This window comes from Phaseolus vulgaris, chromosome 9 (genome assembly GCF_000499845.2).
Source record: "Phaseolus vulgaris cultivar G19833 chromosome 9, P. vulgaris v2.0, whole genome shotgun sequence".
In the NCBI taxonomy this organism is placed as follows: Eukaryota; Viridiplantae; Streptophyta; class Magnoliopsida; order Fabales; family Fabaceae; genus Phaseolus; species Phaseolus vulgaris.
In genome coordinates, this window is record NC_023751.2 from 21737526 (window position 1) to 21762755 (window position 25230).

At 35.7% G+C, this 25230-nt stretch overlaps 4 protein-coding genes across 6 annotated transcripts; 2 read left to right on the forward strand and 2 right to left on the reverse strand.

Annotated features, from left to right (window-relative positions):
- Positions 1-3652: 3652 nt before the first annotated feature.
- On the reverse strand, positions 3653-8829 carry LOC137820346 (CBL-interacting serine/threonine-protein kinase 8-like). Of its 2 annotated transcripts, none has more exons than XM_068624385.1 (14): positions 8120-8829; positions 7964-8026; positions 7512-7583; positions 7309-7416; positions 7154-7228; positions 7003-7056; positions 6758-6883; positions 6222-6311; positions 5770-5892; positions 4928-5047; positions 4596-4712; positions 4408-4464; positions 4248-4322; positions 3653-4168 (listed from the first exon to the last, which is right to left on the reverse strand). In XM_068624385.1, the coding sequence occupies exons 1-14, from the start codon at positions 8276-8278 to the stop codon at positions 4067-4069; spliced, it is 1341 nt and encodes a 446-aa protein (XP_068480486.1). In that variant the 5' UTR covers positions 8279-8829; the 3' UTR covers positions 3653-4066. The 2 variants fall into 2 exon arrangements, with proteins under 2 accessions (XP_068480486.1, XP_068480487.1); XM_068624386.1 differs by having other exon boundaries at positions 4928-5041; positions 8120-8827.
- A 1354-nt stretch (positions 8830-10183) lies between these two features.
- On the forward strand, positions 10184-14477 carry LOC137820345 (uncharacterized). 2 transcript variants are annotated; one of them, XM_068624384.1, is made up of 10 exons: positions 10184-10504; positions 10596-10904; positions 10981-11069; positions 11153-11281; positions 11381-11501; positions 11904-11988; positions 12103-12212; positions 12422-12573; positions 13386-13482; positions 14037-14477. In XM_068624384.1, exons 1-10 carry the CDS (start codon positions 10424-10426, stop codon positions 14328-14330), a joined length of 1467 nt encoding a protein of 488 aa, XP_068480485.1. In that variant the 5' UTR covers positions 10184-10423; the 3' UTR covers positions 14331-14477. The 2 variants fall into 2 exon arrangements, 1 of the variants encoding a protein (XP_068480485.1); XR_011082610.1 differs by having other exon boundaries at positions 10216-10504; positions 13386-13788.
- Positions 14478-17564: 3087 nt separating this feature from the next.
- On the forward strand, positions 17565-18854 carry LOC137821807 (F-box/kelch-repeat protein At3g06240-like). Its single transcript, XM_068626564.1, has one exon. The coding sequence runs from the start codon at positions 17565-17567 to the stop codon at positions 18678-18680; it is 1116 nt and encodes a 371-aa protein (XP_068482665.1). The 3' UTR covers positions 18681-18854.
- Positions 18855-18964: 110 nt separating this feature from the next.
- LOC137822300 (uncharacterized) lies at positions 18965-24687 on the reverse strand. The gene is made up of 2 exons (XM_068627186.1): positions 19953-24687; positions 18965-18968 (listed from the first exon to the last, which is right to left on the reverse strand). The coding sequence occupies exons 1-2, from the start codon at positions 23981-23983 to the stop codon at positions 18965-18967; spliced, it is 4035 nt and encodes a 1344-aa protein (XP_068483287.1). The 5' UTR covers positions 23984-24687.
- Positions 24688-25230: the final 543 nt, after the last annotated feature.

Below are 25230 nucleotides of genomic sequence, written 5' to 3' on the forward strand. Positions count from 1 at the left end.
TTGAGTCTTTTAAGAAAATAATAGTTTGACTTCAAAAAACGTCACTTAATTACCTACGTTAATAGTGTATGTGTTAGAATTTTGAGTCAAAAAATAAAATAAATATAGTTAAAATTTTATTATTTTAAATTATTCAGTAAGTAGTTTTTTCTAAGTGTTAAAATATCAGCACCCCGTCATTTTCTATATCTTATTCAAACACAATTCCTAATTTAGTTAATTTGAATATGTTTTTTCATTAGGAATTTTCGATGCAACCTAAAATATTATAAATATTAAAAATACTAATATTAATAAATTTGTAAAGTGGATGAAATGAATTTTTAGATTCAAAATCTATAACAATGTTTTTCTTTAATATATTTAAATTAAATTGTTTATTTTATTGGAAAAATTATTTTAAAAAGGTAAAATAATTTAAAATATGTTTGACTGTATAATGATACTAAATAATTAAATGTTAAATTTAAGCAAACAAAATGATGAGGAAATTTCGTGTCAACGTTTTATAGCTATTGAGCTTAATTGGTATTTAGCAGAGAGGATAAATATTTAATTTTAACATGATCATGACTTCTAATGCAATAGAATGATTTTTTTAACAACAAGAAATAATTAAGTTCCCTAAATAAATTCATTATTGTCTAAAAATATTTACATCCTTGTGTTATTAACGAGGTAAAATCTTTGTGGTTAGTTGGGAAACAAGAAAATAAACTACAAATAAGAAAAACAAAAAGGGTTCAAAACAATACTAAATTTGTCTCTTTTACTCTTTACAGTTTTAATATAGGTTTTTGATATATTCACACCCGATAACAGGTCCACGTGAGGGTAAATTCTCTATCTATCACCATTTACACTTTTATTTCCCTAGTATCTTTTTGCTTTTATTTCCTTATCTAGCACCCTTTTGTTTTTATTTCCCTATCTAGCACCCTTTTATTTTTTATTTCCCTATCTAGCACATTTTTAAAAATAAATAAATAAATAATAAATTATTATTTTTTTGATAATTTTAATTTTGAATGGATTAAAAATAAGTATTTTTAATGTTTAAAATAGTTAGAAATATAATTAATAAATAAAGATATTAGTTTTTACAAAATAAAAAAAAAAAGTAATAAATTAAAAATATTTAGTTTAAAATTATTTTTTTAAGAATGAAGAAAATAAGAAATTAAACCCTACAACAACATAAAAGTTGAATCTATAAACATATATTAGTATTTATTTTTATTATTATTGATGATGTAATCATGTTAATTTCAAGTAAAAAAATACAGGACATAATTATAAAAAAACCAAAGTCAAATAGTATTAATTAATAGTGGACACACAAATAATATTGAAGTGTCTACCCTAAATGCAAAATCCTAAAAAAAACTAGTGCAAATGCTACACTTAATGCTTAAAAATGAGAAGAAAAAAATGCAAAAATAAATAAGTATAGAAAATAAAAACAGCAATAATAAAATAAAAACAAAAAACAAAAATAAATAAACAATGGCAGAAAAAAATAATAACTAAAAACATATAAGATATAAAATAAAGGCAAAACAAAATAAGATAAATATACAAGATATAAAGAAAAATCCAAACAAGATAAAGATAAGAGATATAAGACGATACTAAATAAGGAGATGTTGATCATACAAAGAAAAATAAATGAAAGATGATCATTTATTTAATATTTTCTTCAATGGTAATAATTAATGACGAGAAGTGCACAATTCAATAATATTGGGACATGTTCTTTTTGTGTGTCCTAGTGTTTGACAATATGAACATTTTTTTGTTCAATTATGTTGTTCTCTTATGTCCATATCAGTCTTTATTCGACTTGACTTAGGTCTCTCCTTTGATGTTATTTTCATGTCGGGACCAGTATGTAGACCAATACTCTTCATTTATGAGTTTCATCAAATAGTCTTTCGTAACATGAAAGATCTGTTGCAATGTTGTTGTTTTTATTTTCTATATATATATATATATTTATTTATTTTTACATTTTTCCTTTTCTCATTTTTAAGCATTAAGTGTAGCAATTGCATTAGTTTTTTTAGGATTTTGCATTTAGGGTAGATAGACACTTCAATATTATTTGTGCGTTCAATATTAATTAATACTAATTGACTTTGATTTTTTTATAATTATGTCCTGCATTTTTTACTTGAAATTAACATGATTACATTATCAATAATAACAAAAATAAATACTAATTTATGTGTATAGATTCAACTTTTATGTTGTTGTAGAGTTTAATTTTTTATTTTCTTCATTCTTAAAAAAAAAATTAAACTAAACATTTTAATTTATTACTTTTTTATTTTGTAAAAACTCATTTCTTTATTCATTAATTATATTTCTAACATTTTAAACATTAAAAATACTTATTTTTTAATATATTCAAAATTAAAATTATAAAAAAATAATAATTTTTTATTTATTTTTGAAATGATGCTAGATGGGGAAATAAAAAATAAAAGGGTGTTAAATAGGAAAATAAAAACAAAAGGGTGCTAGATAGGGAAATAAAAATAAAAGAGTACTAGATAGGGAAATAAAAGTGTAAATGATGCTAGATAGGGAATTGAGCCCCACATGATAGGTAGACAAATTCAAACAAATGTCGACAAATTTCCATTATATAAAAAGAGAAATATTTTTTGTTAAAATAAAATAATTTTAAAATTTTAGAATTACATTATATCATATTCTTATTATTACAATTGTAAACATATCTTGTTAAAATAACATTTTTCTATTCAAATAAGATATTTTTTATTCTTTAGTACAACAACTTCGATAGTAATGAAGTTGAGGCTCGTAATATTGACAATGCGACCCAGATATATTAGTTTAAGATTAAATTTGAGTGACTTATGATTGACTGAGATATTATAATAATTTAGTTAATAAAATTTAATTGGCAATTTTAAAAAATAAAAAAGTTCAAAAATAAAATTGAAAATTCATAAATGATTCTAAAGTAACACTAAAATATAGATTATTCTAAACCCTATAAATATCTAAAGACGACAATGTCCTAACACATATATAGGTATTGTATATGAAAGAAGTTTCTTTCCAACTCCACATATTTCTTGAATCATCTCACATTCATTCTAGAATAAAAAAGTTCGAATATGTTTTTTACAATTTGAGAAAATTACTCCAAAATGAAAGAAAGTTGGCGAAAAAAATAAATTGAGTACAAAAGGTTGAACTAATATAGAGATTTGTAGTTCGCTTATATTTTAACACTTCTACTAACTATAATTATCCATCACCTCTAGTTATAATAATCACATTAACCCACACACAATACTTTATTTCATTTTAAAATATAATGTTAGTATAAATTATTCATCCATAAAAATAATAACTAACACCATCGAAGATAAACGATAAATCAAAACAAATCAATGATCCTATACGTAGTAATGAGACACCACCATAGTTTCTTCCGCATTTCTAATTCTAATATTAGTGAAACAGTTTGTAGCTACATCATCATATTTTTTAAATATCAATATGATAAATTAGTTTATATATTTAAATTTTATTAAAATATAATGTTTTTTTAAAATTATATTATATGTATAAAAGAAAATTTAAATATCATAAATTTAAGAAAAAAAACAAAAGCTAACTATAAAATTTTTTTATTGTGTAAACCTCAATTGAGACACATTTTCACATTAATTAACTTTTTACAATAACAAAATAATACTAATAATAAGGACATGTTGAGATCTTAATTTGGACTTTGGAGTTACCAATCTCGTTAAAAAAAAACTCATTGGAAAGTATAGACGGAAGAAATTGACTTTCCTAGTGACTAAAAATTAGTACATTTGGTGAAATAAATAACCTTCCGATGTGGTATTTGCAGACTTCATAAAAAAAAGTGTTGCTGTAAAAAAACCTGGGCAAACCGTATTTATAAAACCTTGACATGGTGGGCCATGTCTTCAATTATGTCTTCCACATTGCTTTGTTTTGTTTTGTTTTGTTTTTTCCTCTTTTGTTTCAACCAAGACACGTATGAGGGGTGTTGAATCTATCGCCTTTTGCTTTTGGTCTTGGAGATCCTTGATTTGCTTGCTTCATGAGGCGGTTTCCATATTATATCCTCAAGATTGCTATGAAAGTTCTTATAGAACTGCAACAATATGGAGTGCATCTTTCTTCATAAATGTAAGCAATCGACATGGGAAAAACTGAGGTTTTCAAAAACATACCTTGAGGTATTCACCAGTATCTCCAGCTGCTTTCTGAATGTCCACCATATAAAATGTAGGAGCCACTTCAAAAATCTTGGAGCAGAGAAATAAGAATTATTCTTTTAGCCATAATGTCAAGGGGTAGTTGAAATTCTGGGAGAGAGGGATGGAAACTTACTTCAAGGATGACAGAGAAATATGATGTTTTATTTGCTGAAACACCCTCTACCCTCATCTGAAAATTCACACAAATATCACTTCAGATGACTAAAGATTTGAAAAGTGTATGTGAATGGACAAAATGATGATGCCAGAGTAACAAAAGCAGTGAAATCAAGTAAATCAAACATGTAAATGCAAATAAACCTTGTAGTTGCGAATATGAGTCTTATATCCCATTGATTGTGCCACCACTTCCATACTCGATAAAACCACCTTTGCTGGCTTTTGAGTGATAAAGCGCGTTTGGTACTTTACAGAGTCCTGCAAGGATATTAGAGTGACAAATCAGATAGCATAACGATAATTATGGAAAATATTTAAGAGATTTAGACCCTTAAATGAAAGAATATTGTAAGTAGGTGCCATCATGTAACATGGTAAAGATTACATCTATAGTTTACTTCAGGGTAGTATTTGAACATTTAGATATGATTACTGACTGAGCGACATCCATACACAATGTAACAATTAAATACCTGTCCACGATCAAAGATTGTTGCAAGATTTAAGCCTTGAGACAGAATAATCAAGTCAAATGCATTAAGCATTAAAGGACCCATGTCCTCGTTATCACATTGTTGATCAGCCCTCTGTTCCTTCAGCAACAAAATAATCAGTAAGCTAGCAACAAGAGAAAACAAGCTGGCCTCTTTCACCAGTTGTAGAAAATGACTACTCGATTTGCATTATGTTCAACTTCCTTCAACTCAATTATACCAGTAATGAAATGGTTTTTCCAGGAATAAGATAATTCAAAATATCTTTTACTAATATTATTATTGTTTATGGTTCTTTGATATGCCTGTTTATTAAATGGAATTGTGGAGTGATCAACACGGTACTCATTGTATATGATTCTGATGTAGATCAGGAACTAGAAGTGCTTTTCTTGGCAAGTTACTCACCTGATAAACAATCCTAGGGTGCTACTACGTCTCATGTTTCAAATACTCTCCAAATAAAGGAAATTTCAAGTTCATTACAACTATCAAAAGCATCTTAAATGTCAAAGCTGAGGATATATTCGTATACCCAGTATAACCAAAACTCTGATAAGATTATCCTATTCAAATTGAGAATGAATAATCCAAAAAAGAATAAAGTCCCCTCCCTAATACTGATAACAAATACTTCAAATTCAAAAACTCTAATATTAAATTAAAATCCTAAAACATTGTGTCCATTCTATCTCAGATTCATTCTAACATATGAAATTGAATAGGTAGACTGGAAAATGAAGGCAGATTAGCTTAAATACCAGATTTTTTTAAACACACACACATTGCTGATCAAAACACACACAAACAGATAAACATACCTCGGCTTCATCAAAAGCAGCATTTACATCATCAAGATTTACATCTTCATACTCAAGAAGACTGACAGGAACATAGCTCCTCTGAAACCATTCATCATTTCTTATCTGTTCAATGGTCATACGCTGCAAAAGTGCATGGAAACAAGGGAAGGAAACTTGTCAGAAAGAATGAGGATCAAGAAGTCAATTCTTTCCATATAAATATATACACATATATATATATACAATATTTTCTATCAAATCCATTCACTTTTAAAACTAGAAAGTTCATGTAGTTCCCAATCATGCTCGAGAACTATATGTCATCACACTTTCAGCTTTTTAGATACCATTGTATCACAACATATCTCAAAATACCCAATTGATTTTCTATTTCTATGGCCATAGAACATTAATTTTAAATTAGCTGAGAAAGGTTGTGCCAACTCCTGTTGCGCAATGCAAATACTTACGGTTTCAGGATTTGGGTCCAAAATTCTTTTTATCAAGATTTTTGCTCCCACAGGAAACCAAGGAGGGCTTGAAAATTCTGCTCTCTCAATCTGAAAAAAAAAACGAAAAAAAAGGAAAATTTATCATAGTCAATAACAATCCAAATTCCACTTTGATGAAAACAATCGACTAGCAACGCAACCCTCAGATAATGCAATATTTCTTGAGCCTTTCAACACAGAATAGAAGAGTGTTAACACCAGAACTCATAGCTTGTCAGAACAACAGTCTGCACCTATTAAGAGATGCAAGAGACTACTGATAAAAACTTCCATTTCCAATTCTTTCATTCAGGGTCAATTTGCTACTCTGGACACTCTTTCATAAAAAACAGATAAATTTTGACCCCATAATAGCAAATTGTTTACTACTTATTATCATGTCAAATGGCTCATAAATAATAATGATGTATTTCAATAAATGCAAGATAACTATTTTATTTGCAATACAATATATTATACAGTAAACTATTTATTTGACATGCTTAAATTCATGCCTTACTATATAAGGTGGTTAGATCAAGCTCATCAAATGGAAGATATCCAGCCAGTAGGACATACAGGATAACCCCACAGGACCAAACATCTGCCACAGCACCGTTGTAACCCTTATGGCTGAGTACCTGAGTCCACAGAGTCAAAAGAAAAATGAAGATGTCAGCAAAAGAATGGTCAGTATTTACATTTGACATAAACTGGATTACTGAAAATAAGCTACACGACAAGCCAGACATGTATTTACCTCAGGAGCTACATAGTTTGGAGTCCCACAAGTTGTTCGAAGGATACTCACTCCCTATGAAAATGTTCAACAAGTTTGAGGCCCTTTGCTATTGTTATATCTTACATGAATCACAGTCATATATAAAAAGCTATTGTTGTAACAAGCTCACCTGTTCAGGCAATGCACTCAAACCAAAATCGGAAATCTTTATATTTCCTAGAGAATCAAGTAAAAGATTTTCAGGCTGCACAAGGCAAAGAAGAAAATTAGAAGAAATCATGATTAGGATAACAGACAAATTTGCATATCCCACTCAATGCAAACCTTTAAATCTCTATGATAAACTCCCTTGCTGTGGCAATAATCTACACCATCAATAAGCTGTTGGAAATATCTTCTAGAATCAGCTTCACTAAGACGGCCATGGTGTATCTGCACATTTATAGTATTCATCATGAACATGGTTAATATCTTTCAATTGTGGTTACTAAAACCTACAATAAAAGGTTCCATCTTGAGATACTCACAATTTTATCGAACAATTCACCACCCGTGATGAACTCCAATATGATGTAAATCTTAGTACGGCTTGCAAGAACCTGAAGAAAACCATATTTTTACAGAAAAACAAAGTGCTTGTGAGTGGCGACAACAAACAAGAGAAACATCAATAATGGCTTGTCAGAGAAAATATTGAGTCAGCATGTCTATTCTCTTAAAGAACTTTTCATTTAGGAAGGAAGATTCTCAAAATATACTTCCACAGCTGTTCTTCACTCCAATTTTCAAACAATAATTAAAAAATTAAAAAATTAAAAATCCAAGATTCAGGTTTTCCTTTTACTTGCTCGAAAATACTTCTGAAACCTTAATTGACACCATATTCCATAATTCAATCATGATTCGAAATTGGATGACAACTTTGAAAAGAACCCAAACAGACCCTTAATTACAGAAACAGAAAGCAATTATCACATGCCTCGTACAGGCGAACAACATAAGGATGCCTAACTAGCTTCATAATAGAAATCTCCCTCTTGATCTGCACAATAATAGAAACACACCAGTAATGAAACATTTTTCAGCTAAAGGAAAATTAAGCTTATAAGGAAAGTTAATTAATTGAGAGTGCTACCTGGTCGACCATCTTGTGCTTGATGATGGTGCTACGGTCGAGCACTTTCATGGCCACGCTCTCTCCAGTTTCTGTGTTCTGAGCGAATTTCACTTTCGCAAAAGTTCCCTCCCCAATCGTCCTCCCAATCTCATACTTCCCAACTTTCCTCAGCACCATCTCTCTCCCTCTCACTGCACCAATCTCAGCTTCTGCATTGCACACTCTTCCAATCCCAAAAGCGTTTCATCAATCAAACGTTAATCACAAGCTTCGCACTTTTCCAATTTTTTATTTTGAATTTATTAGTTTATTAAGTCCCTTCTTAGCAAGGAAATAGAGAAACTGAAAGAGACCAACTTCACTCTTTGAAATTAAGCAAAAAGAAAATAGAAACAGAAAGAGAGTATGACAGCTATGAAGGAACTTTGATTGGTTGGTAGGTCATAGAAAGGGAAGTCGATTGGGGAAATCGGAGTGAAGAAAATTGGTGTGTGGAAAGAGAAAATGAAAGAAGGAAATTTGAAAAAGAAATGCAAAAAAATTTGATTTTTTTTTTAATATTGTTTGTGGGGATACATTGGAGACGGAGAAAGCATGGTGGACTTGTGACGAATAGGTGAGTAAGCAAGAAGGAAGAGTGGGGCTGATTGTGTGCGGCGCGGACGATGGAAAATGAAAGAATTGATTAATGGAGGTGTTTCCGGAACAGTTTCCGTAGACACGGGTGTAGGTGATTACCCCACCTCGTTCAATTATTAAGTGTTTTTACCGGCACTAAACTTGTTTTTCGGCTTGTTCACACAATTCCATCATTTATCTGGTTTAAGTGACGTCACACGCACTCAAGTGGGAATTGCAATTGGATTTGGAAACTTGCAGTGAAGTGAAAATGTTTTGGAACTATGTCAACTTCTTTTTTTAAATGTGTTTTTTTTCATTGTTGTAATGTTTGCTTTTAGATTATGCAAAATAATCTCGTTTTCATGTTTATTTTTAAAAAATTTGGAATTTATATCTTGTTTCTATGAATAAAAATTTAAGAATATAATTTTTCAAGAAAAAAAAAGTACATCAGACATTTTCATGAACAAAAGTTTGAGAAGAGATTATTTATTGATATGGAGAATAACAAATATTATTTGTTAGAGAAATTAAAAATCTATTAAGACATAACATTTCCAGGGACTATATTCACATTTGTTTTCTTTGGTTTATTTATTAAGATTGATTGAAAGTTGAAATAAATAAACATGATGAAATGTATGTAATGTTTCCATGCTTATTTATAAAATAATTAATTTTTGTTAATTTGCAACTTAATTCACTCATTATGTTTTTCATTGAATAACGAAATGCGCAACCATATGTACCTGTATTTTGCTAGCTTCTAGGAAAAAGAACATGAAATCTCTTTTACGTTTAAAATAGATAGATAAAAGAAATTATTAATCAAAACTCATTGAAAAAATGTTGGTTCCAAGTCAATTTTTTTTATGTAGTTCATTGAAAAATTCATCTATTTATCATAAAATGTGAAAACAAAAATGTTTGTGTGCCATATATGAAACATTATTGAAAGACTTTAACAAATAAATCTTTCATTAACTCATTTTCATGCCAACTTTAAACAATAACAAATTAGTGAACACATTTATTTTAATACCAGTTTGAATATTTAGTCGTTAATATGTTGGTAAATCAATTTATTTCACTTAAGTGTTAAGTGGTAGTTGAAACAACTCAACCTCACGAAACAAAAAATAATAATAGAAAGTAACTTAAGAAAAATGAAAGTGTGTGCAAAAATTTTCAAAAAAATATAAAAAATAATTATTACACAATTTTTTTTAAAGAATATAGTGGAATAAAAAATGCAAATTAAAAAATAAATAGTACTTTTTTGGGAATTTCTTTATATATGCTTATAAATTACAGGAATACATTTTATTTTCTTATTTATCTGATTATTTACTATATCTGAATCTTTAAAGTAAAATTCAATAATTTTTGTGGAAAAAGGTATTGATAATTAAATAATATTTTTATAATATATTTTAAGTGGAATATTGTGGATTAAAAAATATAATTTATATATTTAAAAAAATGTATTCATCAGAATGTATAGTTGTTAAGATCTGGAGCAGTTAAGTGCATGCGTCAAAAATTGATTCGAGGGTTTACCAAAAGGGGAATAACAGTGTCTGAAGCTGCATAAACAGGGCAAACTGAATAGGTTTCATAGAATTAAAGTGAACGGAATTTGAAGCATAGGTCTGGTGATTAATGTACTGGTTAGTGACGGTAGCAATTGAATAATCAGCGATGGCGAAAGCCGTGATCGGAGAAGAAACGCGACTCAAATTGGCGGAGGATCGTCTCAGCCAATCCGCAATTCCATCGGAGGCACAATCTCTGATGCCATCTCTGTCACACTCTCACTCTCCCTCTCCGAAATACCTAACTAACTAACTAACACCTCCGGTTTTACTTTCAGGTGGGTCTTCTAATCGGCAAGTTCAGCTCCGCTTTGGGCCGGGCCTTCCTCTTCGATTTGATTCCCACCCCACTCAACGATTCCGGTGAGCCCGCCTGTTCCCTCACCGAACCCGACAAGAAGAAGGGCCCGAAGCCCAAATCCAAATCCGAGCCCGCCGATTCCTCTTCCCTGTTCATCGACAAGGACTGGGTGGGCGAACATGCACGCCAGGTTTCTAGAATGCTCGTCGGTGGCATGAAGGTCGTGGGCCTATACGTTTGGGTCAGCGATGCCGGGTTCAAGAATTCCACCATAATGCTTTGCCAGGTATGTTAACAATTGGTTACTAGTTACTGCATTCGTATTTGACTTCGTGATTAACTATGTATGTGTTGTCTTGTAGACAGTGAAGGGTGTTGCTGACGCAGCGCCGGTTTTGGAGGGTGATTGGGATGAGAGACTGCTTCTTCATATTTGTTATAGTCCTAGAAGGTAACCCTAATACCAATGATTGTTCCATTTTGTATTATTATTTTAGTTTGTGATGTGATGCTCAGATGTTGCTATCAGTGTAGGTGGAATTGTAGAAACTGTTCATTGTCTTCCAATATTACATCAAGTAGTTTGCGGCCTTGTGATTTTAAAATGGGGAAGGTCTTAACTTCCCTACAGACGTACAAGTGCATGTACAACTTCAACATTAGGTAACATTCTGTGAAATCTGTGATATTCGTAGATTATCTGCTGAATCTGTTGGTAATTTGAGGTAATTGGATATGGTGTTTTCTGTTATGTCCTGCAAGGTTACCCATATTACGTGACAGTGGATCGAAGTTTCAGACATTGAGTGATGTTCTTCGTCATGTGATCTCTGTTCATGCCAAAGAGCTTACAGGTGCAAAGGCCTTGATTGACGGTAAATTGGTAACTACTCGATTACCTCTTTTTCTTTTCAGCCTTTTACTTCTAATTTCTGGTTAGTGTTTCATGTTTAGTAAACTTTATTCAGAAGTAAGAAGCTATCCAGAGCTTACATTTAGGTTAAGTTATATCTTAAAGTTGTAGTTTGTCACATAGAGTCTGTTTGGACAAATTTTTCTATAAACACTTCTTGAAGAGAAAAATAAAAGGAAAAAGAATGAAATCAACTTCCATCTATTTCTCTCTTCAAAACTTAACACGCCCTTAGGTTAGGAAAAACCCCCAAGAGTCACTGCTTTTGTCCGTGGTTTAGGTTTATTTCCCTAAACTATTTTTTTATTACAATTTGTAGAAAATCCTTATGATATCATTATTTATAAGAAATTCATTTCTATATAAATTTAGGTTGTTGAGAGTGAGTCATATTCATCTGATGGTGTGCATGAAGTCGAACTCCTTCTACCATTTCTGAACAATAGTTCTATTGAAGGTATGTTTATCTGCTGCCTTATGTCATATAAGTTCTGGTTATTATTGTTATTCTTATTTTTCTTGTTGTTTTAAAACTTCAGTTTCCAACATTAACAGTTAATATTTTGTAAAGCATGCAGCCAAGGAGATGTTGTTGGTCTTCTTTCATTTAGTGGCTTGATATGTTCTTTTGCATATCTGAATTCAAAAGAGCCAATTTCACAAGCCGTCACTGATATAAAGGTGAGTCAATAATTATCTATATTCATTCTGTTCATGATTTTATGATGAAACTTTTGTCCTTTTATTCCATGGTTGTCTTAGGATTGACAATTGTTTGGAAATATCTACCCTAAAATATAATTAGTTGATTAATAAAGTGATAACTTCCCCCACTATCATCTCTTCCTGATTTTGTCTAGTACTGTCATTGATTACTATTCTGTGTGTAGGGAGATATCATTAAGAGTCTGCTAAGTAGATTGGATATAATCTGTGATGAGGTAGATGTTGACTCCGGTAACAATCATGATTTTGGAGGCCAGGCAAGCAATGAAATATCAGTTGAAAAGCCTGTTCCCCAACTAGTGTTACACACATTGAGGTAGGTAACTTGTAACAATGGTACAGTACTCATTGATACTTGTTCCTGATGTGATGCCATCTTACAAGGTTATTGCTTTTTGTACACGTATTACCTGATTCTTACTTACTGACTGGAATTCTCTTGTTAAGTTCATGCAATTAGACTGTGGGATCTATCTATCATTTATCATTGGATTGTTTCAAACACCTACAGTGAAAGTGGTGATCCAGTGCATGAGGCTTCTGCCTTGTGGGGTTTGGGGAGGGTAGATGTATGTTGTCTCAGTTCCTGAAGTTCACAGGGGAGTCTGATTTTTCATTTAGGCAGATTTTTATTTCACAATGATTTTCTTGGCTTTTTTCTTTTTTGTGATCCAGCTAACAAGGTTCAATTGATTTCATTGCTGATTGGTAATGTTTACAGTGGGCTATTATTTTGTATTCGTTTTTTGGTTGCAAAGAGGTCCATAGCCTGGTGTGGGGAGAGGGATGGTAGATTGAGCAGTGGAAAAATGGCCTGATAGTGGATTTGAACCTGGGAACAAGTACTCTCTCAGGGGATTTTATGCCACATTTCCACTTAATGAATCGTCGATTAGCATTTTCTGTATATTGATTGTTAAAGTTTACATAGATACATAAATAGAGAGTAAATCCGTGACCTAAATGCGTATAATCTGAAACTCACATTCTAGATTTATGCCACCATAAACCTCTATAAGTGATATAATCATGTCAATACATAGATTAAAGTGATACGTTTTTGTTATTTTGGCTTCCTATGATCTGGTTTGTTTAATTAATTAAACCTATCCTTTGTTTTTTTGGCAGAAAAGGATGTAGTCTTCCATTTCCTAAAAGAGTCTTTGCACCTTGGTTAGCTGGGGTGTTTGTGTGTGATTATTTGCAGCCGTCTGAAACTGTCGAGGTTTGTTCCATTTCTGTAGGGAAATAATAGATATTTTGTTTCTTGTGTCTAAATTTGTTTCCTTGTGTGGTTTTGTTTGAAGACCCACTACTCTGTTTTGCATTATGTGTATTGTTGCAGAAAAAAAAATGTTATTTGTTTAAGAATTTTGAACTGGTCCTTGAACATGTGCATAAAGAGACATTCCTGTCTTGACAATATCAATAATTTATTGATTCTGGGATGTTTCTGGAAGAAATAAAGCACCAGGTCATACCTTGATTCAAGCACCGGGTCATACCTTGAACAACTATCTAATCAATCAAGGTATGACCTGATGCTTTGCAAATAAAAAATGCATGTATTTCTTGAATTGAGGAGCGTGAATTACACATGATTTTGTTTTCCAATATCAACATATTTGAAAAAGCGGCTGCCTAGCCTGTTAAAAGCAAAGTAATATGATAATAATGTTACTTGTCACTGTTACATGAACTTGCACTTTTATTTTAATTTCTTCTTTCTTACTGCTATTTTTTAAATATTATTCCTGACTTGTGTTTTTCATTCCTTAGGTTTTTAAGGATCATTGCGTGGAGTTATTATCCATGAAAGCCCCAATGGAAGTATCTACAATTTTAGAGCCAGAAAAAGAAGTGTTATCTTTCAAAACTAAATCTTTCTTTGACCTGGCAGTGCCATCCAATTCTGAAATTCATCTCATGGAAGACAAGAGCAAACATGATGGCGGAGGCAAGAGTTCAAGTAGTAAAAGTGTGAAGCCCGGTCACATTAATGTTGTTGCTGCTGGTCTTATCCTTCTTTTGTCTGTGTTAGTTGGTTTTGTGCTATTCTTTCTGAAGGGTTAGGGTTTTGTTCTAGGATTTTCTCTCCATGGACACACATTGGGTTAGTTTAAAAAATTGCACAGTAGCCGACAACAAATTACAGTTCGAAATTAGACAACGGCAGGTATGAAAAATAATTAATGGTGTTTTGATGCCCTTCATCTATAATCGACTCAGAACCTAGTGTCGGTATTAGAGTTAGAAAATTTTATATTGCACTTTCTATAAGGAATTTTTTTAAATATAATTGAATGTTTTTAGTTCTTTAAACTAGGACAATGGTACTCTTTCAGTCTTGAAAGTTTGAAACGGAATTTTTTTTTCCTTTATTTTATAAATAAGTCTGGTTATTCTGTTGTATACTTTGACAGATTAATGCTTTGTCTGGACTTAAAAGATATATTTGAGGGAGAGAAAAATAAATGGATTTGTGAGGAAAAAGAATGGAGAATGGGGTTCTTTTGATTGAATAAAAGTGAAAGAAATAAAAAAAAATATATGAAAGTTGGAGAGTGATATAATGAATGTGATTGATAAAAAAAAATTAATCAATGAAATTATAAAATCATAATTTTGTTTTTATGGTTAAAATTATTTTCAAATGAAATGTGATGTATAATGAAACATGTGAGATTAAAACATTATTTTTGTTTCAATTCGTGAAATCAGTTGAACAAAATACAAATTATTTCACATTGAGAATACATACAAAAATGAATTTTGATAAAATAAAATAAAAGTAATTCTAAAAGTTTAAGAAAAAATTATAAACTTTGTAAATTTTAATGAAATAAATAGAAATTTGTGTAAAAATTCAGGCCTAATTAATAACTGATTGTGTATAGCATATTAAATAATTGATATAACATAATATCGACTTTCTCTTCACGTTTCAGTAAATTTAATCAATTGTCCTTACTATATAATTGATATCTCCTCCATTGAAATGTCAAGCTTGCTTTGTTTCAATCATGATTCATGACACATTACTTGTAAATTTGAAGATGTTCACCCTTTTCCTCGCCTAACATTACTCAATTAGATGAAAATACAATGTGTAAATGTAGAGATGCCTAAAAGATTCACATGTTGTGCCTCAAATGGTCAATTGGTCCTTTTGGCACACTGATTTCATATTACAAGTTTTAAAAAGATTAAAATTGAAGTTTACACATTAATTTTTGTATGTTTAGAAACGAAATTGTATATTTATATATTTGAAGAGATTAAAGTTGGGTTTTTACATTTTTATAAGGATTGAAATATTGTTATTTATCTTTCTCATTTTTCTTAAATAATAGGAGTTGAAATAGTTTCGATTTTTTTAGAGAGATTAAGAAATGACTTGCAGATGCCTGAGTGTAAGTTATTCTGCAGTATAATGCATACGCTATGTCAACCATAACCCTGTAATACAATTTTTTGTATCAAATAATTTTCACTTTCAATTTTAAGGAGAACATAAAATAAATAAGTTAAAACATTAGGCTGTGTTGTTGATTGGAAAGACATGTAGATAAGTTAAAACATTTGGTTCCTCACACTTGTGTCAATTTTTTTTATCATAAATTAAATGAGATTTTATCTAAAGATACTTCAAAGTTATGCAAAATTAAGAACAGTAAAGGGACACTAATGTATCTTTTATCAATTAATATTTTTTCAATTAATTTTAACCTATTATCTTAAAAGTTCTTCTCATATAAGTTATATCTATAAACTTTATGTTCATATGATATTTCATTTATATAGATTAAAATTGTAGTATAAACTTTTCAAAATATATTTAAATATACATTTTATTATTATTATTCAACTTTATTAAACTTTAACATAAAAAGTCATTGTTATTTGAAATTATAATTTAATCATTTAAGATGAAAGAGTCAAAAAAACAGAATGCAGAATCCCTTTAATGCTCTGTCTTACCTGAAAACTGACTTGCATGATAAGAGCACTCAAAACAGTTATAGTTGTAAGTTAACTGTTATAACAAACAGTTGTATATCTTTATGGTAATCATTAATTCTGCAACATTGAGACTCCTAAAACCCAAGCATTGGCTACTACCAGATTTCTGCATGACTTAGTTTTGTATAATTAAAATAATTTTGAAAATATTGATAATGAAAAAATCATGTAATACTTTCATATATGAAATGCAAAGAGGACCATTATATTATGTCGAGGTTCAAGTTTTTGAATTTTTTTTTATATTTTTTTTCTCCCTCTAAGCCACAATTTTTAGTATGACACTCACTATATTATATTGATAGATATGTATCTTAGCTACCATTTTTTATATTTATATTTTCTTTTATGGATATTTCAAAATTTAAATATATTATATTGGTACATTTTAATTGGTATATTATATAAGATAAGTATTTATTTTATATAATTAAGGCTTTATAATAAATAATTATCTTCAAGTATATAAATTATATTTTTTATTTACAATAAATAATTATCTTTAAGTATATAAATTATATTTTTTTATTTACAATCAGCTATCTAAATTTGTAATGATATTATTTTTATGTATAGATATTAAAAATTCATGTACTACAAATAAATCATTAAATAAAAATAAATATTAAAGAAAAAAAATAATTAGTTACTATATTAACAAGATTAAATATTATTTAAAAAATTTAAAAAAATTAAAGATATTTAAAATTATTTTCTATTAATAAATTTATAAAATTATTTAAATATTAATTTTTTTAATTTCTAAAATAATATCTAATTTAGTTAATATAATAATTAATTATTTTTTTGTTTTTTTTATTTTAATCACTTTTCTAGTAATCAAAGTTGAATTTAAAGATAATTTAAATATAAGATAAAGTAGTTATTAGTGATTAGAGATAATAAAATAGAATGATAGAGTGAGACGGTTGAGATAGATTTTTTTTGTTGATTACAAGAATATTAAATGAAATGCATCATTATGATTTATAAATTATTATAAAATTAATTTATAATTTGTTTATTCCCTTCTCGTATTGTTTTTTATTCAGAGATTAATTTTAAATCTTGATATAGTATAATAAATTGAAAGATATTTTTTTATTAAGATAGATACAGTTTTAGAATTATGTAATTTTAATGAATCTTAATTATAATTTAAATGCTAAATTAAGGCTAAAGATTCTAGCCAAAAATATTTTGGGATTTGTTAAGATTATTATATATATATATATATATATATATATATATGTTGCAGTTTAAGAGTGGTAATTGTTAGCAAAGATGAAGAGTGGTGGCAGAAAAAGGAAGAAGACGAAGAGTGATGCCCCTCCCCCTGAACCCTTCAACGAAGACTTGACGATAGAAATTCTGTTGAAGCTACCCATCAAATCTGTGGTACGTTTCAAATGCTTGTCGAAGTCATGGTTCTCTCTAATCTCCGATCCTCAATTTGCAAGAATTCATTTTGACGCTGCAGCTGCACCCACCTACAAACTTTTCAATTTAGTTAACGATTCTGAAGCTTATTCTGTAGACATAGAATCAGCACTTTGTGATGATTCTGCGCATGCAGTGTCCAATATTCCGGTTCCTTCACGCTCTGACAAGTATGGAGACAGCTTATCCGTCGCAGGTTCTTGTAGGGGTTTTCTTCTGTTACAATGTTTGTTCACAGATTTTGTCGTGTGGAATCCATCAACTGGTATTAAGAAACAAATTTACTATAGCAATTGGTCTCCACATCATCTATCTGGAATCGGCTATGACTCATTGGATGATGACTTTGTGGTGGTGACTGTAACCCTAAGAGCTAATAAGACGGTGGTTCGTTATTTCTGTTTGAAAACACAGTGTTGGAGTTGTGTTGAGTATGGTGTTTCGTATGCTCAGCATAAGCTTGAACTCAGAAATGGAGAGTTCTTGAATGGGGCTCTTCATTGGATAGTTAAGTCCGCTGATAATCTTGGTTGTGTACTTATTGGGTTTGATGTGAGGGAAAAGAGATTTTTAGAGATTCCATTGCCGAATCATTTAGCCATTCTTCCAAAGAGATATGAAATATACTATTTGAAGGTAATGGGAGAATATCTGTCATTGTGCTTGGTGGTGCGTAACCAGGCTCCAGTGATTGAAATATGGTCGATGAAAGAATGCAAAGTAGACTCATTATGGACAAAAACATTTGTCTTTTCCTCCAATTTTGGTTGTTTTCTGAGTCTTATTTACCCCTTATGCTTCACAAAAAATGGGGAAATTTTGGCATTCAATGGCAACGAAACATTAGTGAAAATCACTGAGAACGGGAAGCTTAGATATGGGCAGCGGCAGAGCAGACTTGATTTCATGAGTTGTGGTGTGTACAGAGAGAGTTTTCTATCACTCCCCAGCAACAAGTGAAGATGAACAGCAAGAAGACCTCTGTTCTTGTGGATGTAAAGATTAATTTGTTGAAACTTTTAATGAGTGTTCATATAGAAACAATGTGATAATTTGTCTCTAGTGAATTACATGCTATTTCACACAATAATTGTTGGTTGTTGAGTTGCTCTATTGGCATTCAATAAATTTCTCTTGCGCATAGTTTAATGTTTATAAATAAGCCTTTTGTTTTGCAAATTTATGATATTCCTAAAGATCCATGCGCAATGAATGAATAAATCTTTTCCGACGTCTTAATTTATTTATCTGCATAATTTCTGAACATGGAAATTATGAATACCTTGGGCTGTTGCATTATACTCCCAGTATGCACTTCTAATTTAATTACTGTTAAAACATTCTTAAATTTAGATAAATGTTATAATTTCACTAACAAATATTTTCTTAAAAGTAAGAGATCATTTCTATCGAACTAAAAGTAATATTATTCTTTGTTCCTGCTAGGGAGATGGGACCTAGAGAACTGTTGAAGTCTTCTTCTCCTTCCTTCGGTCGGGCAGATGGCTAGGTGATGGACTGGGATCCTTCTCTTTCTTCTGCTTACCCTTCGGCACTCGGGACTCGGTCGTCGGGTGAACACCGGATGGTGGGGGTACCTGCGAAGGCACTCCGACGCTCAAGTCAGTAAAGCGGGCGGTTAGCTCTCAGGTAGGTGAACAGTAATAATGGCATACCTTGCTCCTTGGAATGCGTGCTATTTATATTATTCTAATGGGCCTACCTTGTTGGGCCCGTTTATCGAGGTGGATACCGCTTAGGGTTGCATTACCTAATTCTTGATGATGGATTAGCTTTACTGATCTCGGTTTGAGCGTTAATCGTAATAGGGTTCGGCCGTCGGCCACATTCTCATGGTGAGGATAGGCCATCGGCCAAATAAGTGTGGTCTTCGACCATCTCAGTTAAGTCTCCAAAGGTTTCGGCCACTCGTTAGTCGGCCAAGTATGCAAAGGTCTCGGCCATTTGTCAGTCGGCCAAGTATACAAAGGTCTCAGCCATTCGTCAATCGGCCAAGTATACAAAGGTCTCGGCCATTTGTCAGTCGGCCAAGTATACAAAGGTCTCGGCCATTCGTCAATCGGCCAAGTATACAAAGGTCTCGGTCTGTCGGTCGTTCGGATGACGGGTGTCATCCAGTTATCGGCGTCGGCCTCTTCTTCTTCGATAGCCAGACACTCGGCCTCGGCCTCTGTCACACTAGGGTGTCTCAGCCATATTTGTATGACTGACCTCTGGTGGCTCTTCTTTTTGGTGATCGAGAGCTTGGACAGGATGTCGGCCCTTTTGTTGTCCTCCCTCGGTATGTGTTGCAAGGGCGCTTTGTTGAAGCGGGCGATACTGTTTTTGGCCGCGTGGTAGTATCGCTGCAGCAAAGGCTCTTTAACCTCGAAATCTCCGTTGACTTGGCCGACCATCACCTGGGAGTCGCTTTTGCATGTAACCTCGCGCGCTCCCATGTCGTAAGCTAGGTTCAGCCCGGCCAGCAAGGCCTCGTACTCGGCCTGATTGTTGGTCGCCCGAAATCCGAACTGGAGGGCTTGTTCCAGGAGGAGGTCGCCCGGCCCTTCCAGGACGACTCCCGCTCCACAGGCTGTTTTATTTGATGAGCCGTCCACGTAGAGAGTCCAACCGTCCGAGAGTGTGGGCAGTGGTGTCAGCTCGGCCGAGAAGTCGGCCAAGCATTGAGATTTGATGGCGCCCCTCGGCTCATAACGTATGTCGAACTCGGAGAGTTCGACCGACCATCCTATCATCCTCCCTGCAAGGTCCGGTTTAGATAAAATTTTGAAAATAGGGTAGTCGGTTCTTACAGTTATGGAGTGATTTTGGAAGTAGGGGCGCATCCGTCTTGCCGTGAGGACGAGTGCGAGAGCCACCTTCTCAATCATCTGATATCGAGTCTCGGCCGAATGGAGGGTTCGGCTGACAAAGTATATGGGTCGCTCCTCGCCCTCGGCTTCCTGCACTAGGGCAGCGCTGACTGCTTCTTCCGAGACTGCTAGATTTACGAGGATTGGGGCGTCGGGTCTCGGCTTCTGGATGACGGCCGGAGATGTGAGGAACTCTTTGAATTTTTTGAAGATTTCCTCACATTGGTCGTCCCAGACGAATTTTTTGCCTTTACGGAGCAACTGAACGATCGGCCTCGTCCTCTCGGCCAATCGGGGGACAAAGCGAGAGAGGGCGGTCAGCCGCCCAAGGAGTTGTTGTACCTCCTTCACGGTGTTCGGGCTTCTCATGCTGAGTATGGCCTGACATTTGTCGGGGTTGGCCTCTATCCCTCGGTGGGTGAGCATGAAGCCTAGGAACTTTCCTCCCTCCACCCCGAAAGTACATTTTTCGGGGTTGAGTTTCATGTTGACCCCCCTTAGGGCCTTGAAGACCTCGTCCAGATCCTTCAGGTGTTGCTCGAATGAGTCGGACTTCACGACTATGTCGTCCACATAGACTTCTACCGCCCGGCCTATTAGACCCTTGAAAATTTTGTCCATGAGGCGCTGGTAGGTTGCCCCGGCGTTCTTGAGGCCGAACGGCATGACCTCGTAGTAGTAGTTGGCGTCGGCCGTCATGAAGGCCGTCTTCTCCTTGTCCCGCGGGTGCATGCTTATCTGGTTATAGCCAGAGTAAGCGTCCAGGAAGCTCATAATTTTATGGCCGGCCGCCCCATCCACCAAGCGGTCAATGTTCGGGAGGGGGTAGGTGTCTTTCGGGCATGCGCTGTTGATGTTTCTGTAGTCGACGCACATCCTCCAGTTACCGTTAGGCTTGGTAACCATGACGACGTTGGCCAGCCATGTCGTGTACCGGGCCTCCCTTATGAATCCGGCCGATAGGAGCTTACCGGCCTCTTCCTTCGCCGCGAGCCGTTTTTCGTCGCCCAAGTCCCTCTTCTTTTGGGAGATCGGGCGGGCTTCCTTGAATATGGACAGCCGATGGGTGATGACATCCGGGCTGACTCCCGGCATGTCGGCCGGCGTCCATGCGAACATGTCGACATTCTTTTTTAGCGCGGCGTGCATGACCTCGGCCTCGGCCGCCGCCAAGGCTGTCCCTACAGCCGTGTTGTGCTCTTCGTCGAGGAGGGGGACCCTCCTCAGCTCCTCTCTTGCCTCTAGCCTGTCCTCGGTTGCCCGGGGATCAAGGTCTACTAGTGCTACGGTTGGCTGGGCCTCCCTCGGCCGGTCCTTCCTGGGGGAGCGGTCCTTTCGGGAGGACTTCCTCGCCCGAAGGGGAGAAGTGTCTGCCCTTAGAGGCTCCACCCGGAGACTCTCGGCGTAGCACTCTCGTGCTTCTTTCTGGTCCACGTGGACTGTGAGAATGTCTCCTGTCTTTGAGGGGAATTTCATTGCGAGGTGGGGGGTTGATACTATGGCCATCAGCCGATTGATGGATGGTCGGCCGAGGAGGATGTTATAGGAGGTGTTGGCGTCGATGACCAGGTACCGGATTTTGATGGTCTTGGTGTTCTTCCCCTCTCCGAAGGTGGTGTACAAGTCGATATATCCCTTGGTACCCACTCTCTCGCCCGAGAATCCTACCACGTGGTCGTCGTATGGCATCATCTCGGCCTCGGTCATTCTCATGGCCTTGAAAGTTTTCCAATAGAGGATATCTACCGAACTTCCTTGGTCCACGAGAGTCTTCCTTATGGTGAATCGATCTATGTCGACCGCTATCACCATCGGGTCGTCCTGCTGGCGGTAGTCCACGCCTTTAAAGTCTTCGTCCGTGAAAGTGATGGGTGGCATCCTTGGTCGGAACGCCACGGCGTTTACCTGGTGTACCGCCCGGAGGTGCTTCTTCCGGGCGTTGTTTGTGCTTCCTCCCCCGGCGAAACCGCCGGCTATGGTGTTGATAACCTCTCGGTTACCTCTCCCATCGCCTTCCCTCGGGGGATCGTCCCTTCGAGGGGGGTCGGCCCTTGCGGGTTGCCGGTCGCCTCTGTTGTTTTGGTTTTCTCGGCCGCGCTGAGGTGACCTCGTCCGCCTGGGAGGATCCGCCCGGCCTGGTGGGTCTCGGCCATTCCTGACGAACCGGCGGAGATGCCCAGCCTGGATAAGTTCCTCTATCTTGTCCTTAAGTGCTTGACACTCGTCGGTTGAGTGTTCGGTGTTCTGGTGGTACCGACACTGCTTCCTTCGGTCGGCGTTATTTGGGCTGGCCACCTTCCTTGGGGGAGGGATCAGCTCGGCGTTAAGGGCTTCGTCCAGAATCCTTCCCCGCTCGGCCGTTAGGGGTGTATACCTCGAGAAACGGATCGGTCGGTCTCGATTTTCCCGGCGCCGGTCCGTTCTCTGTATCGGCCGAGCCTGTCGGTCTTTTTCTTCCTTCCTCTCTCCACCGGCCTCGGCACGGGCCTTGTTGCGGAACTCTCTTAGCTCCTCCAGCTGCATGTACTTAGCGGCTCTCTTTCTCAGCTCGTCCAGGCTGTCGGCCGGCTGCATGCATAGGTTGTCGGCAAAGGGCCCCGGGCGCAGGGCCGTCAGCATGTGGTGCATGGCGACATCCGGACTCAGATTTCGGATGCTCATTGCCACTTTGCTGAACCTATCTACGAAGGTCCTCAGCGACTCTCCTTTCTCCTGGCGGATGCCTACCAGGGCGATTGAGGTCAGGTGGTGCGGCCGGCTGGTCGCAAACTGTGTTTCGAACTTTGCGATGAGCGTGGCAAAGCTATCTATGGAGTTGGGTGAGAGCTTGGTGAACCAGCTAAGGGCTGCACCCTTCAAGGATGTGGGGAACACCCGGCACAAGACGGCGTCGTCCGAGGTGTAGAGACTCATATGGGTGGTGTAGGCGTCCATATGCTCGTCCGGGTCGGTCGACCCGTCATATCGGTCTCGGTTGAAACCCTTCCACTTCTCAGGAAGTGGGACTTCGATGATGTTGTTTGTAAAGGGGTGACGGCGGTTCGGGTCAGCCGTCAGGGTCGTCCGGGTGGACCTGATTAGGCACGACTCGTCGCCCATTTCAGTTTCGCGGGGAGGGGGTCGGTCTCTCGTCCCCTCGGCCACATCCGGGTTGGGGGGAGAGGTGTAGGACTTGCCAACCACGTTCGTCGGTATGACAGAGGGTCCTCCCTCCCCCAGCTTCTTTCTCATATCTTCGTTCTCCCTGCGGAGAACTTGCAACTCTTGTTCATTTTTCTGAGCGGCCTCCTCGGCCTTTCTTCGCATCTCGGCCATCTCCCTCTGGAGAGACAGCAGCAGCATTGTTTGGTCGGCTTCAGTCATTCTTTCCATGCTTCTTGTTGAAACCATCTACTTTTTTCCTTCAGCTAGTTTCCCTCGGCCCCACGGTGGGCGCCAATTGTTCCTGCTAGGGAGATGGGACCTAGAGAACTGTTGAAGTCTTCTTCTCCTTCCTTCGGTCGGGCAGATGGCTAGGTGATGGACTGGGATCCTTCTCTTTCTTCTGCTTACCCTTCGGCACTCAGGACTCGGTCGTCGGGTGAACACCGGATGGTGGGGGTACCTGCGAAGGCACTCCGACGCTCAAGTCAGTAAAGCGGGCGGTTAGCTCTCAGGTAGGTGAACAGTAATAATGACATACCTTGCTCCTTGAAATGCGTGCTATTTATATTATTCTAATGGGCCTACCTTGTTGGGCCCGTTTATCGAGGTGGATACCGCTTAGGGTTGCATTACCTAATTCTTGATGATGGATTAGCTTTACTGATCTCGGTTTGAGCGTTAATCGTAATAGGGTTCGGCCGTCGGCCACATTCTCATGGTGAGGATAGGCCATTGGCCAAATAAGTGTGGTCTTCGACCATCTCAGTTAAGTCTCCAAAGGTTTCGGCCACTCGTCAGTCGGCCAAGTATGCAAAGGTCTCGGCCATTTGTCAGTCGGCCAAGTATACAAAGGTCTCGGCCATTCGTCAATCGGCCAAGTATACAAAGGTCTCGGCCATTTGTCAGTCGGCCAAGTATACAAAGGTCTCGGCCATTCGTCAATCGGCCAAGTATACAAAGGTCTCGGTCTGTCGGTCGTTCGGCCAGATTTCTGAAGATATTGACTTATCAGTCTCTCGGTCAGGCTTGACTGGGAGTCGGGCAGGCAGGTGGGTCCCGGCCTAGTCCAGTACCGGTACATTCTTTATTGTTTATTAAAATAAATAAAAAAGCTATATTATAGAAATAATATAATATTATTGAAATTTGTTTTAATTAATTTAAAAAGTTCAATAAATAATTTCTAAAGCTAGTTGAACTTCTCCACTTAATTATAAAGGTGACAAGATGTGCCTCATAAAGTGTTACTACCTTTCTAGCGTTAATTTAATAGTTTTCTTTTTTTATCAGCAATTTATGCATGTCTCTCGTATCTAAAATTTAATTTCACATCATTTCCTTTCTAAAAGTTTCTTTGAGACTTTTTAAAAACAAATACAAGTATAGACTTCATGGCTTTTAAAATTATTTTTAAACACGATTACAATTGTAACCCTAGGGAAATCCATTGGACGTAAAAAAGTCAGAAGAATTTGATAATGTTTTAAGTTATC

What these genes read in the sequence shown, in the direction of transcription:
- LOC137821807 (XM_068626564.1), top strand. Translation starts at nt 17,565, where the DNA reads ATGAAGAGTGGTGGCAGAAAAAGGAAGAAGACGAAGAGTGATGCCCCT.
- LOC137822300 (XM_068627186.1), bottom strand. Translation starts at nt 23,983, where the DNA reads ATGGTTTCAACAAGAAGCATGGAAAGAATGACTGAAGCCGACCAAACA.
- LOC137820345 (XM_068624384.1), top strand. Translation starts at nt 10,424, where the DNA reads ATGGCGAAAGCCGTGATCGGAGAAGAAACGCGACTCAAATTGGCGGAG. An exon ending in CCTTGATTGACGGTAAATTG is followed by an intron (nt 11,502 to 11,903) that starts GTAACTACTCGA and finishes ATATAAATTTAG; the next exon opens with GTTGTTGAGAGTGAGTCATA. An exon ending in CTAGTGTTACACACATTGAG is followed by an intron (nt 12,574 to 13,385) that starts GTAGGTAACTTG and finishes TTTTTTTGGCAG; the next exon opens with AAAAGGATGTAGTCTTCCAT.
- LOC137820346 (XM_068624385.1), bottom strand. Translation starts at nt 8,278, where the DNA reads ATGGTGCTGAGGAAAGTTGGGAAGTATGAGATTGGGAGGACGATTGGG. An exon ending in ATGTTGTTCGCCTGTACGAG is followed by an intron (nt 7,584 to 7,963) that starts GCATGTGATAAT and finishes GGTTTTCTTCAG; the next exon opens with GTTCTTGCAAGCCGTACTAA. An exon ending in GTGAATTGTTCGATAAAATT is followed by an intron (nt 7,417 to 7,511) that starts GTGAGTATCTCA and finishes ATAAATGTGCAG; the next exon opens with ATACACCATGGCCGTCTTAG.